Source organism: Varanus komodoensis, unplaced genomic scaffold (genome assembly GCF_004798865.1).
Source record: "Varanus komodoensis strain SLA01 unplaced genomic scaffold, ASM479886v1 scaffold13_3, whole genome shotgun sequence".
Lineage (NCBI taxonomy): Eukaryota > Metazoa > Chordata > Lepidosauria > Squamata > Varanidae > Varanus > Varanus komodoensis.
Window position 1 is genome coordinate 6,701,330 of NW_025335409.1, and position 12,910 is coordinate 6,714,239.

At 42.3% G+C, this 12,910-nt stretch overlaps 1 protein-coding gene across 5 annotated transcripts in view; it reads left to right on the forward strand.

Moving 5' to 3' along the window:
* The window catches only part of CELSR1 (cadherin EGF LAG seven-pass G-type receptor 1), a 184,989-nt gene that overhangs the window by 150,269 nt on the left and 21,810 nt on the right, over positions 1-12,910 (forward strand). For all 5 annotated transcript variants that reach the window (XM_044423373.1, XM_044423374.1, XM_044423376.1 and 2 more), the window contains exons 20-25: positions 391-534; positions 1,064-1,265; positions 1,829-1,996; positions 4,111-4,237; positions 7,043-7,243; positions 11,876-12,050. In XM_044423373.1, coding sequence (XP_044279308.1) covers positions 391-534; positions 1,064-1,265; positions 1,829-1,996; positions 4,111-4,237; positions 7,043-7,243; positions 11,876-12,050 — 1,017 coding nt within the window. The remainder of the gene's footprint in view (positions 1-390; positions 535-1,063; positions 1,266-1,828; positions 1,997-4,110; positions 4,238-7,042; positions 7,244-11,875; positions 12,051-12,910) is intronic.

Here is a 12,910-nt window from a genome sequence, read left to right on the forward strand (position 1 = left end):
TATTGTGTGCCCCCAGCCTGCTTTTGGCATACTTCCTGGAACCTTTATGTGGTATATCTAACTTTCAAATACAATGAAGACATATATCTTGGGTAATTTCCCTCTAACTCTGCCTTCTTATCTTAAAGCACAAATAGATCCATTGTATTGTCATAAGGATTCATCTAAGTAGGCACAAACATATTATTTATTCATTTAAAAACTGAGATGCGCACTAAGATTAAGTGAATGCTTTATAATGGTAAATCTAGGCTTCTTTTCAACATCCTTGTTGTTTACAAAGATAATAAAGTCTTAAATTTACTGACACATCAGTAGATATTTGAACTGTATGTGGCAGAAATGAACTAGAAATATATATTAAGGCAAAGTCTTTTTTTTTTTTGTTAGTTATTGCTGTTGACATCTTTGAGAAGTCTAATTTTACGGGAGCTAAAGTACCACAGTTTGATGAGATTAAAGAAGATTATCCCAGAGATTTGGAGTCGTCTGTTTTGTTTCCTGATACTTTGCTCAAAGCTTCCAGCAGAAAAGGTAGTATGCTGTTCTGGATGCTTTTGGAAACTTTGAATAAGAATGTTCAGACAAAATTATATGAGAGATTATTTATACTGTCCAGAGATGATTAGGTGAACCTTAGAGAAGGCAAAAGTATAGTACATAATTCTCTATCTGCAATAAAACAGTTTCCAACATACTGTTCTGTCAATTGTATCAGTTTGATCCAGGTTTGCCTTAGCACAGGGGTCTCAAACTCAACTTACCTGGGGGCCGCTGGAAGTAGAGTCTGGGTGAGGCTGGGCCGTATGAAGCTTTGAAGGCCGCAAGCCCCGCCCATCCTGGCAATTGGCTCGTGGGCCGCGAGATTGAGACCCCTGCCTTAGCACAAAGCTTACCAGACCATTACCATGTTATGCAAAATTAAAGGTAAAAAAATATTTTCAGCTTTCTTTTGTTGGTACATAAGCCAAATTGTTTTTAAGTCAACCTCCTAATTTATTTTTAAATGATACTCCAAATGTTAGTTTAATAGAATAAAATTTGGCATTGGCTTTATCTTTAGTGGTTCCTACAATGAAGCCGTCAAATCATCGATTGTCTTCTAAGACAGAAGATGATATTTTTAAGAGCAAAAATGTACTTTCAAAAAGAAAACGTCGGCATCCAGAGGAGTCTAACCAGTTTGCTGTCGCCATTGTGATTATATACCGAACCCTAGGACAGTTCCTTCCTGAGAGCTACGATCCTGACCGAAGAAGTTTAAGGTAATGTTTAGGCAACTCACCAGCCATTTTTATTTCAGTAATGCTTGTTCATTGTATTTGGGGAGTGGAAGGCAAGGGAAATATAATATTTTGTGATTTTAATCCTAGGTGTATTCAGAAAGTCATATGTCTCTCTCTGATATTCTAGATTACACTGGAGTCTAATCTATGGTAAAAGAAATATTAATTTGGTAAGAAATAATAGAGTTCTTAGGACTGACTCACACCAGACCTATGCATAATTGATCTCGCATAATTAGTTAGCTTGCAGTTGAATGTGTTGGTGTGACTTGATTGAAAAGCTTAGTGCCTGAGGTTACACGAGGTGATTATGGAAGTTCTGGTCCGGTTGTTTCTTTGCAACAGCTCAGCAACACACACAAGCCATCACATGCTTGCTGTCACCAACAAGTAATGCATGTCTGAGCTGCTCCTGTAGCACTTTTTTCCATACTGCATCCACTGCTCAGTCCTGGCTAAATAAAATGGGAGATGCTTATTTGGAACTGGAGAAAATACTTTGTTTGCACATGAATAACAGTACTTTTGTTTCATTATACCAGGTTACCCAATCGACCTATCATTAACACCCCAATAATCAGCGCTATTGTTTATAGAGAGGGGGAGTCTTTATCAAATCTTATGGAAAGTCCCATTATGATTGAACATGCCATGCTGGAAACGGAAGAGAGAACAAAGCCCGTTTGTGTGTCCTGGAACCACTCAATTGCGTATGTTTTCTAATCTGCAATATTTTGGAAGGTGGTTAATGCATGTGCACATTTGCATTGTAATTGGAAAGTTGGGTCTTTTCCATGCAGTTAGTCTGGCAAAGAGGCGATCAATTCCAGTTGTCTTTGCATATCTGAATAGATAGATACTTAATCAGCTTTTAGACGAGTATACAAGTCCTGGCACCAAAACAAAATAGATAGTTCCTTGTGTGCTGCTGCTGTTGTTCAGTTGCAAAGTCATGTCCGACTCTTCGCAACCCCATGGACAACATACCTCCAGGTTCTCCTGTCTTCCACCATCCCCCAGAGTCCACCCAACCCCACACCCACCTCCCCAGTGACCCCATCCAGCCATGTTTACCTCTGCTGTTCCCTCTGCTTTTGCCCTCTCGATTGAAGACAAAAGGAGAAGGGGTGGCAGAGAACGATTGTGCCCTGATAAACACCACATATTTGCTCAAAGTCTGCAAGACTTGGCTATCATAAAGGAAAACTGTTTAGTAGAAAGAAGTGTTAATAAATTGAGAGCATTTGAGTTTAACACAGAAATACACCTGCAAGCTATCTTTTTGAAGCAGTAGCAAATTGACTGAACTGCAATTCTATTCATTATCAGTGTTGCTCAATTTAGTTATCTTCTTTGATTGTATTGAAAAAAATTTGATATATCTGGAGATGGAAAGAAAGGTGGTTTTGGTAAAAACTTTGGCCTCATTTCATTCCATCTTCTAGACTCACATGAAGAAGTAGCTTATCTCTCTGAGGATTTGTTCATGAGAAAATAGATGGCTAACATAAAATGCTCATGACTTCCATTACTGCAAGCACTGCAGCATTAGCTTGTGCAACTCACTACCTGGCCAAATCCAATAGTTTAGTTTATTGATGCTCCTATTCTTGGTTCCATGTCAGTCAAGTAACTGAACTTTTCTGCCCATGTGGTTTTTCCCATCAGTTTTAACAGCCACACATGTGATGCTCTTACCTCAGGGGTCAGACATCACCTCTATCTTTGCTGTGAAAAATGTAGCAATAACCCAGATAGGTAACTTTACTCCCCTGCTAAGCATCTACTTTTCTTGAAAGACCAATTTGAGAATGGAGTAAGGGCTGAAAGGTCAAGGCTCCAATTCCCATTCTTCCTAGCAGTCTGCTTCCAAGCCTGCTGTCTGTCCCAACTCCCTCCACCAGCCCTCTTTTGTCTCTTGATTGGCAATTTGGGTAGTCCATGGTACCCACCCTGAAGCCAGGTTTGGCCTGTGTGACTTCAGTTTCTGATCATGATTTACCGATATGGCAGCAACAGCAAGAGTGCAACAGTCGCATTGATAAGAAAACATCCTTATGTGGACAGAGTACTTTGACATTCAGTGGGAACTTGATTATTGAACGAGAGAAAAGTAAGCACATGCTTAATTCTCCAGTTCAAGTCACTGAGATCTAAAGTGCTTCCTTTTCTGTAGCTCAAGCCCTGCATTTCTGTATACCTAGTATAGTAATTCATCAAAATGACATATTTGAAAGTGTGGGAAACAGAATCTAACACTGTGTTAACTATACACTGCTACAATCAATAGAAGAATATAAAAATACATACAAACCAAATAATGAGAAAGACTTATAATAATGGGGTTTTATTACAGTTTTCTAAGCAGAGGAAGATTCAGGACTACTTGAAGATCAAAGAGTCAGCTAAATCTCATAAAGCAGTAATAATGGGTTTCTTAGGTGACTTAAGCTACCTGCATATAATCTGGTCATTTGTCATGTTGAGACAAGGTTTAAAAGAAGCAGTAACCTCTTGCTTTTCTAAATATCGACTGCCAATTAGCTATTTGTGCCTTAATGAGCTGCTGGTTACAGTACATGCTTGCCCCTTTTTGAAGGGTAGGTACAAAGACATGGACGCATGTCCTTCCCATCTGTATTTCCTTAAATATATATGTGTGTGAGAGAGATTAGAGAATAATTTCATTGTGATGTGAGGGAGAGTTAAGGTGGCAATTTAATGAAGAAAATAGCAATCCACAATGTATCCTCATATATTTTCAGTCAGTGAAACAGCAAATGTCATGAAATCTTATTTTGTTTCTTCTCTTCTCATTGACTAGAATTGGAGAAACAGGAGGTTGGTCTGCAAGGGGATGTGAACTGTTTTCTCGAACCCAGAGCCATCTTGTTTGCCAGTGCAACCATATGACCAGTTTTGCTGTCCTAATGGATATTTCTAAACGTGAAGTGAGTGAGTCCACCATGATGATTTTTTACTTTTGTTTTTGGTTGGCTACAGTGGTAGCATAAAGAGTTTTTGATAGAAGGAATTAGTGAATGGCTCCTTCTATTTTAAATTAGTGTTTTGTTTTGCCATCAGTCTATCAAGATGGTGTGATCTGACCCCAATACTTGTCTCATTTACAAACTGTGGGAGGGATTTGTTATCTCTTTTTTGCTGTCTTGCTAAGATGGGGTTCTCAGTGAACTAGGTTACTGTTGTTGTCATCATCACACTCTTGTGAATTGATTCATCATTACCCATATTCCTTGAATGCCTTGTATCTAGAATTCTTCTAATGCAAGCTGGGAGTATAGGAAGGCTCATGGAGAATGCTTTGCTAATACAAAATAAGTACCTAGGCCTGACTGTTCCTCTCTGTCACTCATAAGGTACAGCAATTTGAAGTTGCTCTCTTGTGACGTGCAAACTGGGCTCATTTGTGCATAGTTTACTTGAAAGGGTGCCAGAGGTGCCTGGCAAGTGCAGCAAAAAGCCTTACCAGCCATCACAGTGCTCTCCATCCCTTCTGTTCGGCACTTCACTGGACAGCAACCACCTGTATCCTCATGTGAATTATGTGTGTATATGGGCTTGAGTGACCTCTGGGTAAGCACACGTAGCCTCAATTCAGGACCATGGTGATTCAGCAGGAGGGATTTAAGTTCTCTTCTTCTGTTTTCTTGCTCAATTTTCAAGCTGAAATTCTCCCCCCTTACATGGAGAAGGTTGAAAAGTGAAAATGAAGGTTGAAAAATGAAAAGTCTACCTTTTAGTATGAAAAGAAGCAAGGGGGAAGGTTTAACCCCCTCTTCTGAATTGCCATTGTCCCAAATTATGTACACTTACCTGGCAGTAAATCAATTGCATGTACACATGTAGCTGTGCTAGGAGGGCAAATGTTGCTTGTCCCCAGCTGTGAAGAGTAGCAAAAGATTTTGTTTAAATGCTAAAGAAAGAAAATAAAGTCTTAACCATCTGATCCCCAAAAAGTAAGATAACACACCACCTGCAATCTGTGTGCGTCAACATGGGTGCTTCCTAAGCAAGAAAGGGGCAGGGAACAGTCTTGTTTTAGCTGGAGCATAGAGGAGTTGTGCCACAAAGACCCATGGAATATGTCCTGGGAACAGGAAGGAGAACAAATGGGGAATCCATGTGCCTGAGCTTCTCTCAGCAGCAGCTTAACTCAACCAACTGTGATGTTTCAGCTTGTCTTATCATGACATCTGAAGACAGATGAGGACAACAGGGTGATAGACAGTTACTTGCTCATGCCCCATCTGTGAATCCAGCAGAAACTAAAACTAGATCTGATATAACCAAAGTATTTCTCCTCTGGACACAAATGGTCACATGAATAAACTTAAGTGTGAAGACTAGTCATGAAGCCAAACCTCTGCTTTTGGAATCATTCTTATGCACTCAGTCACACTTATTTTAAACCTTTGTTTCACTGGCTGGATCAGTGAAATTAACTAACTTTTGAAAGGATTCAGAACTGCTTCATTGGTTATCAAGATGTTTCCAAATGTGAAGAACAAGGACAGCTCCTGTCACTAACATCCAGTGAAGGAGAAGCCAGGAAGTTCTCTTTCATATACCAGCAGCTTATTTTTTATTTATTTAAAACTTTTCTATGCCATCCACTACCAAATAGTCTCAGGACAGTCTTACAATAAATGGATGATGGGCATGTAACCCATGTGCCGAGTCCATTGCAGTGAGCCCTATTTATGATTGACATTGTGGCCATACTGGTTGCTGGAGACGCCACAGACTGGTTTACATACTTGCACCAATCTGCAGCTTTCAGTAAATGAACAGGTCATCTACAGCCATTTGCTAATCAGCAGTGGGGGACTAAGACTGCCCCCCCACACACACACACTCTCACACACAATAGACCAGAGCCTAAAAGGATTACTGGTCTGCAGCCATTAATTTTGTAATAAGAATAGCTTGCATTCCACTGGAGCCTGGCGGGGAGAGGACCTTTCCCTGCCAAGTTTCTGGGAGGCTTTATACACAGGCTGGTTGAAGGCTGCACTGAGATAAATGTTCCATGGCACTCCTGCCTGGAGCATCTTGATCCTTACATATGCTGTCAGGGAAGGATGGTGCTGTTATCTCTAAAACAAGGATAGCTGGAAACATCTAAATAAATAAATATACATCTGAAAGTTGACTCTTTCTGCTTTTAGGTAAGTATTCTGGGTCAGGCACCAGATTTTTAATCAGATATAATCAGAATTCTGATTATAGGGTAGGTTAGCTGTAGATAAGTGGGTTGTGCTTATGCATAGCAGTGCATGGGATTAAGCTGTTCTCTTTAAAAGGTTGCATTAACCTTGTCAAAAAGACTCAGTCACAAAAGGATTACTCAAGTTTACTAATCGTGTGGGTTTTCGTCTTGGCATAGGATGGTCTCCTATTGGTGCGGATATTCTTCAGGAAGCTATAAATCTGAAAAAAAAAAACAGTAAAAATGAATTAGGTGGTTTGAAATCCACCTAATTGTGGTTTTCATTTTATTGCCTTTTCCTTTTTAATCCTCCAAATGAGCAGATAGTATGTGACACCTTTAAATGGTATATATGTTAGGAATTTTTGTCACACTCCTAGTTGAGTCACCACAACTCCTACTGTGCAAATGGATATGTACTGTTTTTCATTAAATATGCTTGGTGACTAAGTAATGCAGGTTGCTTTTAAATAAAGAACACTTGGGAAAGGAATGTAGCAAAAATGATTAATCTTTTCCACCACAGAATGGCGAGGCACTTCCTCTGAAGATTATCACTTATACCACAGTCTCCATCTCGCTGGTAGCTTTGCTGCTCACCTTTATACTTCTTGTGTTGATCCGGACGCTGCGCTCCAACCTGCACAGCATCCACAAAAACCTGGTGGCTGCTCTGTTCTTCTCAGAATTAGTCTTCCTGATAGGAATCAATCAGACAGAAAATCCGGTAAGAGTTCATTCCAGTGACTTTTCCTTAACATGCTTTTTCTGGCTTTACCTTAATGAAAACAACAACAGCAACAACACCATGACTTGACACTGATCCTGCACTGCTGCCAGTCCTCAGTTGGCCTCTTTCCCACTTAGCACAGTTTGAGCCAAAGAAAAGCCTGGCAGATGGCTCACCTTTAAACAGCAACCCCACAGTATTCATGTGAGCGTATTGATCATGCTCATTACACCAACACTACAGTCTCAGAACAGATGAAGCCATTTAACAGGGCAACTGCTACTCCTTTTGTTGATGGTGGTTCCTGTCCTATGTACACTTCTGTGTGACAAAGTCCCATGGAACAAAGTGGGGATTACAAGGCCCAGCACCTGGTTTGAGAGAGTCCCAGGCGAGGTGCGTTCTTAAAAGCACAACTCCTGGTGGGGGGCAGGCAGCAGCAGGGAAATCCCACTGCAGCTGTCTGAACCACGGCTTTTCTCATCACTAGGACTATAAAAGGAAACAGTCTTCTTTTAAAGGCCTGGTGCTAGAAGAAAAATTGCTGGGGCTGGTGGCCGCAGTGATCACCATCTTCCTCACCCTCGTACTCCTGGCCCTGATGTCCTGCCACTGTGTTGTGGCTAGTGCCCAAAGGCATTTTTGGTTAAGGTGGTGGCTGCTCCAGCTCACCATCCCAGTGCTTTTGCTCCCTCCCCTAAATTTGTGCCAGGGAGGGAATAATGATGTCAACCCCGGTAGACCCTCCAAGCTCCAGCGCTTGCCCCACTATGTGTGGTGCCAATATCTGGCCCAGGACTGGCTTCTAAGTAAATTATTATAACACCAGCTTATGTGCCCCCTCAGAATGGGGATTTCTTTTATACTCATGAGCCGGCCTTAGACCTGTATGGAGACTTTGATATGATTTGCTCTCAAATCAGTTCATTAACTGAGGCCTTGTTATTAATGTAGGAAAATTAGTGTTTATGGTTTTCAGATTAACTGACTGGGATGATTTAGGCAATGCTTTGTCTTTTCAAATGGTTGTTATTTTAAAAAAGACTGCTTCATTTTCAGCAAGGAACTTCAGGTCTCTTTCTTCTTTATGGTCTCTGTGCATCATGCATTTGGGTTCTGCAACTCCATGGAGCCTGTTTTTGTGAAGATTCTTTGGCTAAGCATTCAATTGGATGGGAGGCCCTCCCCTTCCTGTTTCCTCCGCACCTTTTCAACCTAGATCAGGAAGTGCTTCTCTCCTCAAACTTGAGTATTTTTTAGTTTCTTCTGTTTCTCTACATACTTTGCCTCCTTGTGCTGTTTTTCCCTCAGGAGTCCATTTTTTTCACACTCCCCTCCCTGGAAAAACAAAACTCCACAGAAATACATAATTCTCCCCACTTCTCTTTACCTTGTTGTATTCCCTCCAAATGGCTTCTTCGTCTGTACTACTTCTGACTTCCTCATCGACCATGATGGCTTTGATGGTGACATTTAGAAAATGTGTGCACTGAGCAGACTTTCCCCCACTCCTTCATGGATAGCCATTCCCTCTGCCTCATTGAGGAACATGTCCTCAAGGATTGCCCACACTCGGCATGCCAGGCCTTCACAGAAAAGATCGACTGTAGACCAGACTGTGGCAAAAGGCCCTGTAGGTTACAGATTCCAAGAAACAAAATGGACAAGACCATCCATCAGTTGGACTGCAGTGACATCAGCCAGGTCCCCAGGAGGTGCAGTGAGAATGCTGGCCAAGCCCTCTTTTCCCAGATACGATGAGTGCATGGCCAGGAAAGTGGCCAAATGCACCAAAAATATGGCTGCCACAACCAAGGAAAAGCAAAGACTCCACAAGAGGCCCTGTTGAGCTTCAATGCTGAGAGATAACCCAGTATCAACTTTGGAACATTTGCGATCCTCAGTGCTGAGCAAGGACATGACATCCGAGGGTGACCCTTCCTAGGTCTCCACTCTGGCCTCTGCTCCAGGAGTTGGTGTTGAGATGGTCCACTCACTGCTCACAGGAACAAGGGCCTCCACCTTTGAAGGCTGCTCAGTACTGAGGTGATCTGTCCTTGCCTTGCCGACATTACCACTCTTGGAAGCCAGTTTGACACCAAGGCAATCCATCCATGCTCTAGAAAGCAGACGGACACCAAGACAGATCCCACTGTCCCCTCACCAAATGGAATTGAGTTCTAACTGAGCACCATCTCCACAATGGTCCCAAGAGCGGTCTCACCCCTCTGTGCTACTGAGGACTCTTGGTATCAAGCGGTCACCAGATCTCAGGACAGAGCAGGTCAATGCCCCCATGTTGCTACTGAGACACCATTCCTGCCAGCACTCATATGAGGCCACAGTCTGAAGCCAGCTATGATCCCAGATGCTCATGACATCAGATACTCAGTACTGAAGACACCATTCCCATCATCTGACCTGGAGGACTGTGCCTCCAACTAAAAATTGGCAGTGTTGCTGCCCCCAGGTACCTCCTTGCCTGATCCTGCTTTGCAGGACCTGGCTTCCCAATTGGAGGAGATGGGCTGATTCTCAGAGCCAGTCCTTTGAATGGTGACCTCCTTCAGAGCTGCCTGGCATTCTGAGGACTCAGCACTATTCGTAATCCCATTCTTGACCACACTGCTACAGATGGTATGGCAAACACATAGCCCACCCACCAGCCCCGCTTGGTGTTGTCCTGCTGAGGATTGTCCCCTTGCTTGACAACGGCATACAGGGGCCAGGATGGGGTAAAACACTCCTCCTTCCCAGTCCTGGTACCTGTGATGGTCTCAACGGAACCAAGGGAATGGGTGGGAGACCCTCCTCCTTGAATCTGGAACAGGAAGGGGAGGAGCTCCCATCAGTTGAAAGCATAGCTATAGAATCTTCCCAACATCAGGCTTCACGCAGGTGCAGACCCCATATGTGTGAATGCACGGATGACCACTCAAAGAATGGTAGTTACAGGTAAAGCAATCTGACTTTGGGCTTTACAGTGTCCACATGTCAATTTGCTAGGATTGAAAGGAAGGCAGCAGCATCCATAAAGGAAAAATTTCCCCTGGGCAAGTTAACAAAAATATACCATCTAGTCTTATACCTTAAACTAGTTGTTAAGGATCTTTTCTTTAGCAAGCTATATATTACACAGTAATATAGTACATGCTACTTTGAAATAGTAAAGATGACTGGGAGGAGAGTTCTTCTGTGTTTTGTATTTCAAGCAATTATTAATCCTTCCTCATGGAATGAGCATTGTCCAAAAAGTCACACACTAGTGAGCATGAAAAGTCAAAGAATGTAGGCACACAGATGAAATGGTGTTGCTTGATGTTCCGTTTAGCTTTTATAAGTTTCTATAAAGCAACTGTCACATGGCGGGGAGAGGTTTCAGTCATCCGTGGATGACTGATAGGCAAAAATGATTTATTTTCCTTGTTGCATGCCTGAAATAAGCAGGTTTCATCATTGTGACCTATACCTTAAAACAAAAAACCAACCCCCCACTTTAGAATTGTACGAAACTAATAAATGTTTTTGAGGAGAGCTGTACTTTTAGAACTAGGTCGACCAATCAGAATCCTAGTTCCCAATAGGTAAGCGGGGGGGGGGGGGCGGTGCAGTTGACTGGGGTGGTTCAGCTTCTCCCAGACTCCTTTGTGTATGAATTAATTAAATGACCAGACTAGGTAATAACCAACCCTTCCATATTGGCCCAGTGTAGGGTTGCATTTGGAGATGACAGTGGACCATGCTGGGCTAGTATTTTCCTCTCTTCCACCACAGCCTCAAGGGGAAGGTCATTTCCATTATTAGTTAACCACAGTTTAGTATTACTTTCAAAGCCTGAATAGTGGCTGATCTTAAGTATGGTTTTTCGAATCAAGCTAGGTTCATTAATTTAGCTTTGAATTTGGCTAGCCTTAGGAAGCCATAATTAAGACCAACTGGAATTGATACACATTCAGATGAAACACTAATTGAAGTCAGTTTAAAAAATGGAAGTAAAAACTTCTGATCTCTTTGCAGAGTGACTAGATAAAAGAGGTAAGTGGGAGCAAAGAGCTGTTTTTAAAGTTTCTCGTTGGCTACTGTACACAGCCAGCAGGCTGCTTTCAACTTGGTGAGTCACAGATTGTGTAGAAATGCCCTAAGGGCATCATACTAGGAGAATCTTTCCACACTTCAGGAAGTTTGAAAGCAAACAGGATGGCTCTATGCTCCCTCCACGTTCAGAGGCAGCGCCTATGAATACCAGTGGTTTGCATGCTTGCTTTTTGGATTTCTGCCCCACCTTTCCACCAAGAAAATAAGGTGCAAGGTGTCTGTTAGAGAACAACAGTGTTGGCCTAATACTCTGCTTCTGATGCTTTTACCCAAAAGTTGGTCATTTTTAGATGCAGCATGCAGAACTAAACAAGCCTGTAGTCCTATCCAGCTGTGCTGTTCTTATATAACATAACAAGGCAGTTTGCTGTTCAAAAGGGGGAAAGGGCCAGGCCTTAGGCATGTGTAAAATAGTTCTCTGGACTGTGACCCTCAATATTCACTTACATCTAACCACAGTCTCCCTCTTGTGCATGACATATTTGTGGTTCAGCAGAGGCATTCCTAACTAAATTGGCCTTTCCCTTTTTCTAGTTTGTCTGCACTGTGATAGCCATTCTTTTGCACTACTTCTACATGAGCACATTCGCTTGGATGTTCGTTGAACAGCTTCATATCTACCGCATGTTGACTGAAGTAAGGAACATCAATTTTGGACATATGAGGTTCTACTATGTCATGGGCTGGGGGATTCCTGCCATTATAACAGGTAAGAATGAGTAGATAATGAACAGAAATGAAAGATGCAGTTATTTTCTTTAGCAGAAATGACATATTACAACTTATTTTTATGAGTTTGACTGGTATAGCTTCCTCTCGAAGAATCCTGAGAAGTATATTTCGGAAGGATACCAAATGCTCACTGATGGAGATTTCTGCTGGTCTCTGGATTTCTGATCTCTCTTCTGTAGAGAGACACCATTAAAATAGTTCCATGCACAATCCTATGTCCCATGGCCTCAGTGCATGTGAGCCTCAGAAGCTGGAAGCTTATGTGCCTGTGTCTGGTAGGCATGAGAGGAATAATCTCCACCATGGCCATTCCTTTCACTGGGTATTTTCTCTAGATGGCCAGTTTTGGCTGTCTAAATGTTGGGAAGGAGGGTGGAATGTTGATAGGAAGCAGTGTAAGTCCATGGCCCTGGCCTCCTCCCTTCCCCAACCCTGGTAAGCACTTTTTCCCCCTCCAAGGCTCTAGGCAACCTTAGTGGTAGAGCTAGAATCATTCATTCCACATTGGCTGCAAGGAGCTTGGGACTACAAAGAATCCTATGGACTGCCCAGCAGTGTCAGGAGGCCATAGGATTTTGCTTTTAAACCTGTTTGTGTCTCCTTTTCAAATACTAGGTCTAGGACTAAACTACTATGTTTAATATGTAGCATGCAGGTCATCCTAACTTTTTTCTTACTTTCAAGTAAATACATGGAGCTGTGTTCTAATGGAGTTTGCTTCCTCCTCATCTGCTTTTAGCCCCTGCACATGGCAGGTTGAATTTAGTTGGGAAAGGTGCTGGATGGGAAGGGTTAAACAGGCTGGTCCCAATCCAGAATGCACCTGTCACACATGCA